The sequence below is a fragment of the Bombus pyrosoma genome, unplaced genomic scaffold (assembly GCF_014825855.1).
Source record: "Bombus pyrosoma isolate SC7728 unplaced genomic scaffold, ASM1482585v1 HiC_scaffold_4727, whole genome shotgun sequence".
Classification (NCBI taxonomy): Eukaryota; Metazoa; Arthropoda; class Insecta; order Hymenoptera; family Apidae; genus Bombus; species Bombus pyrosoma.
This window is the reverse complement of record NW_025219987.1, coordinates 151,502-155,742: the sequence shown is the minus strand read 5'-3', so window position 1 is coordinate 155,742 and position 4,241 is coordinate 151,502. Positions and strand designations below refer to the sequence as shown.

General features: G+C 33.8%; 1 protein-coding gene across 1 annotated transcript in view; it reads left to right on the top strand.

Moving 5' to 3' along the window:
- Positions 1-4,241, top strand: part of LOC122577536 (GDP-D-glucose phosphorylase 1) — a 150,464-nt gene that overhangs the window by 41,121 nt on the left and 105,102 nt on the right. Inside the window, exon 5 of the mRNA XM_043748864.1 lies at positions 1,453-1,768. Coding sequence (XP_043604799.1) covers positions 1,453-1,768 — 316 coding nt within the window. The remainder of the gene's footprint in view (positions 1-1,452; positions 1,769-4,241) is intronic.

The following is a 4,241-nucleotide window of genomic DNA, read 5'->3' as shown; positions in this document are numbered from 1 at the left end:
TCCTGTTGATGCTCCAGAAAAGTAATAATTTCAAAACGATTGAAATTAAATTAAAAATTCGATCATTCACAGTAAATAAATTACACTAGACTTCGAAATAACAACAAATAACTCTAAGTATTCAACAATTAAGTACTATTTTATATTAGATAATGTCGGATATATATTTGTAAAAGGAGAGATATTTATTTTACACGACTGTTCTGCATGGAAATACATATGCTTATGTTTGGTTCCCTCTGATTGTTTTCATAGATGTAGTATCGCGGACATAAGGCCTAGGAGTGAGCGGGTGAACCACATACAATGTCGCGAGAGCCGAGGCGTTTTTAAACCATAAACAATGTCCCGAGAGCCGAGGTGCCGATGGGCCCGTAAATGTGTCGTCGGTCTTTCAAGTGAATAGTTTCATAGAAAAGGTCTAGGTGGCTTTGGCCACGAGCGGTCGCGGAACACGTGTGTGGTGGGTCTACGGGGAAGACAAAAGACATGCGAGAGCAGTGCAGTTTTTAGTTGAGAGGTCGAAGAGTGTGAGTTGCGTTGTCGATGTAGTGCTGCTAGCGTTGTCGAGAGAGTGTGGTCCGCGTGAGAGAGAACGTTGGATCCGTTGTGTCGAGAGTTCTCTAGATTGTAGCGTGTTATTGCGATTAGTTCATATTAAACTATCATCGTTTCTCTGTCTATATTTGTACAATCCATTCATTGTAAATAAATTACAAATATTAGGATATAGTAACAATATATTCCATTGAAGATACTACATATGTAATAAATATATGGTTATTAATGATATAAAAATTATTTGTGGGGCCAAATTTATCATCCCAAGTAAAAGAAATTTGTAGCTACACCTCCTATTGCAAATGGTGTAGAAGAAGATCATCTGCTCAAGTATTTATTTTGGATGTATAGAAACATGCTAATATGTAATTAGAAAAAACTCACAGAGAGTAAAGTGATTTTCAATTGTAATAATTTTAACAATACCATTTCATACTTTGTTTCATTGCAATCCTCTTTTAAGCTTTCTTACTACAATCATTTTTATTACTCATCCAATATATTTTTGACATATGTTGACAGTATTAGCAGGAAATGTAAATTAATCTAATTAATATCATTAATGAGAACAATATAAAGTAATCATTTTATCTTTCAGTTTTTCCTAATTACATTTTAATGGTGAAGATCTTAAATTGATATATCGTTACGTTATTGATATATAACGTCACGTGTCATTGTAACTAATTGTAACGCCCATCAAATATTAAACCTTCTTCAAATAGATGCCGGAAAATCTAAATAACAATTATCATATGTTACTGATGGATAAAAGGCTAAATTCTTCGCTTGCTTATTGCAACTTTTGTAATTCTCTTTTCAATATAATTTCATTAACACTGATATTTGTTATTGTATAACATTATTACCTATAGTGGTACTATTTTTTAGGATCTTGAAGAATATGCAGGGCCTATACAAATATTGGGAAACTATCCAGCAAAAGGATTTTGTATAAAGTATTCCAATGTCCAGAATATGAATGACTTTATTAATTGGGCATTTTTGATAATAGACTATTTGCAAAACAAACAAATAGCACACAATGTATATATTACGAGAGGGAAATCAAATATTAAAGAAAATAAAGAAGAGTACAGAGACGTAAGAATTTACATTTGGGCCAGAAAATCTACCGAAGGTGCAAAAGACATTCATGCGTTTAATCTGGCAGCTTGCGAACTTTTTGGACACTTGTCAATAAAATGTGAGTAATTGTTAGTATATATACATATACATATACATATTCCGTATATCCAGATTGGTTTTATAATTGTTTTATATATTTTTACTTTATTTTCTACGCTTAGTTTGGATTTTCGACTTGTTAGCCAGTGCATTTGTCTCCTTCTTGTCTGTATTTTGTCTATTATTGATTTAATATGCTGTTTCCATGTGAGTTGTGCATCTATGTGGAGTCCTAGGTATTTGATTTGTCTTGTTTGTGTTATGTGCGTGCCGTTCAGTAGGATGTTTGGTGGCATCTGTTTTCGCAATGTGAATGTAATATGGTTGCATTTGTTGGGGTTTGCTTTTATTTGTTTAGCTTGCAGCCACTTTTCTATTTTTATGGTGTGTTCTTGTAGTAATGTGACTGCTGTTTCTGGGTTAGTGTGCCTGACTAGTATAGCTGTATCGTTCGCGAATGTTAGTATTTTGCTATTGGTAGTTGTTGGTATGTTGGCCGTGTATAATGTGTATAGTATTGGTCCTAGGACGCTTCCTTGCGGAACCCCAGCCTTGATGTCTTCAACGCGCTATAGTTATTCGGTTGTGACTACAGCTACCCGTATGCGAATCCAGTTGCAGGATCTGCAACCATTACAGGAGACTGCAGTCAGAGGAAATGTGCTGCTCACAGGCTGATGTTTCACAGTTGTAGAAAATCCCGAAAACGTAGCAGAAATTCATTTCCTATGGAAATTTCATTTGAAACATTCATGTGGCAATATTGAAATAAATCCATCGTAAATTATAATATACCTCAAAAAAAAAAAATTGAATTGCGAAACTGCAGAAAAGCTACTCCACGTCTGATTTTTCCTAAATACGTAATCGGCAGTCTCGCTTAGTTTCCGAAATATTCACAAAAAATAATCGGTACAGTGAACTCAAGCCATAGTTGTGTGTCCGTGGTAGCGTATTGCGCGTTAGTATCGATGGGCTGGAAAAAATGTTTATTATCATTATAGTTGAGTCTATACTATATCTTAGAAGACAGTACTAGATGGTACTGTTTCACACTTTTCGACGTTTACTCTTGATCTTCAGTTTCAAAAATACATTTAACTTTAATTGAAAAAAATCTCGAGATAGCTGTTTAAAGAAAATAAATTTCGAATATGACTATAAAATATAGTAAACAGGATTGGTAAATAAATCGCGTCCAGTGTGCCTTGATGTAAACGAACGTAATTTTGAATTCTATTCATTACTTAGTCGATGCAGATATTAAAAAATATTAAATATATTTGTAAATATTAAAAATATGTTTTTTGTTATTATTCATGGTCTATATTATATTAATAAAATGACTCGGAAAATTGTTAGTTACGAGTCCATCTAAACATATCGTGCGGAATGTGTTTGCCGAAACAATCAAAAGATCGCCCGCACATAACTTGTCATTACTCGTCCAACATATAATAGATATAAATGTATTTATAGCATGAATTATGCTTATCTTATTGCGAAATTCTCACTATTTGTCTGACATAAGACCATTATTTCGACAAAAATTGATAACATTTCTGTTTACGATATTTTAAAAAATTCTGCTGATATTAGGAAAAAGTGACACGGACCTATAACTAACTGAGTTCGATTCATCCTTATTCTTCTTCAAAAACGGTTTTATTTTAGCCACTCACCGGACTTTTTGAAAACGAGCTAAGCTTAAACGGTTATTAAACAATATTTCTGATGTAATTCCCAATATACAAAGTGCTTCACCTAAAACAGGCCACGTAAATATTTTCTCGATCTGCGATAATATGAGAATTACTTTCGCGAAATTTAAGTAATTTCGAGAGATGAGCCAGATGTAGGAAACATTTTTTTAAATGTCTTTTTTAATGTGAAATCAAAGCATCGCTGTCCATGGTATCGCTACCGATGCGTGTCTCTAGTCCTGATGCGTATGAGAAATTCTGCCCTAAGATTCCTACTCGATGGACAATGCTGTAAATTCGTTTATAAATAGCACGTAATAACGAAAATTTGTTTCTTTGCGTGAATGCTATGGTATGACCTACTCTTCAATGTCAAAAAGCATGATGTAATATTGGTTCTTAATTTACATAGTAAGTGAATGTAGTAGTCATTGTTAGTTATTACTGCACAGCGGTATATTTCACGAGTGGAAGAACAATTTGCTGTTAGTTTGCTTCCTAAAAAATTTGATTCACATCGATACATTTTATCCTCATTAGCATTCTCCAAGCGTTCTCTGGTAGGAGCTCCCATTGATATTTTAGTAATGCGAGTCGCTCAAGTGGTGATCTCAAGAATGATCTCTCGTTTCGTTTGTTCGCAACATTAAAACCACTAGCTGTTGTTGAATATAATGAAGGAAAGTGTGGTATAAATTGGTACCAAATGGTTTTTTATGCCACCACGATTAGAAAAGGAGTCAAATGGTACAGAAAACTTGGCATTCAACTCCTTCTGGGAATTTCTGT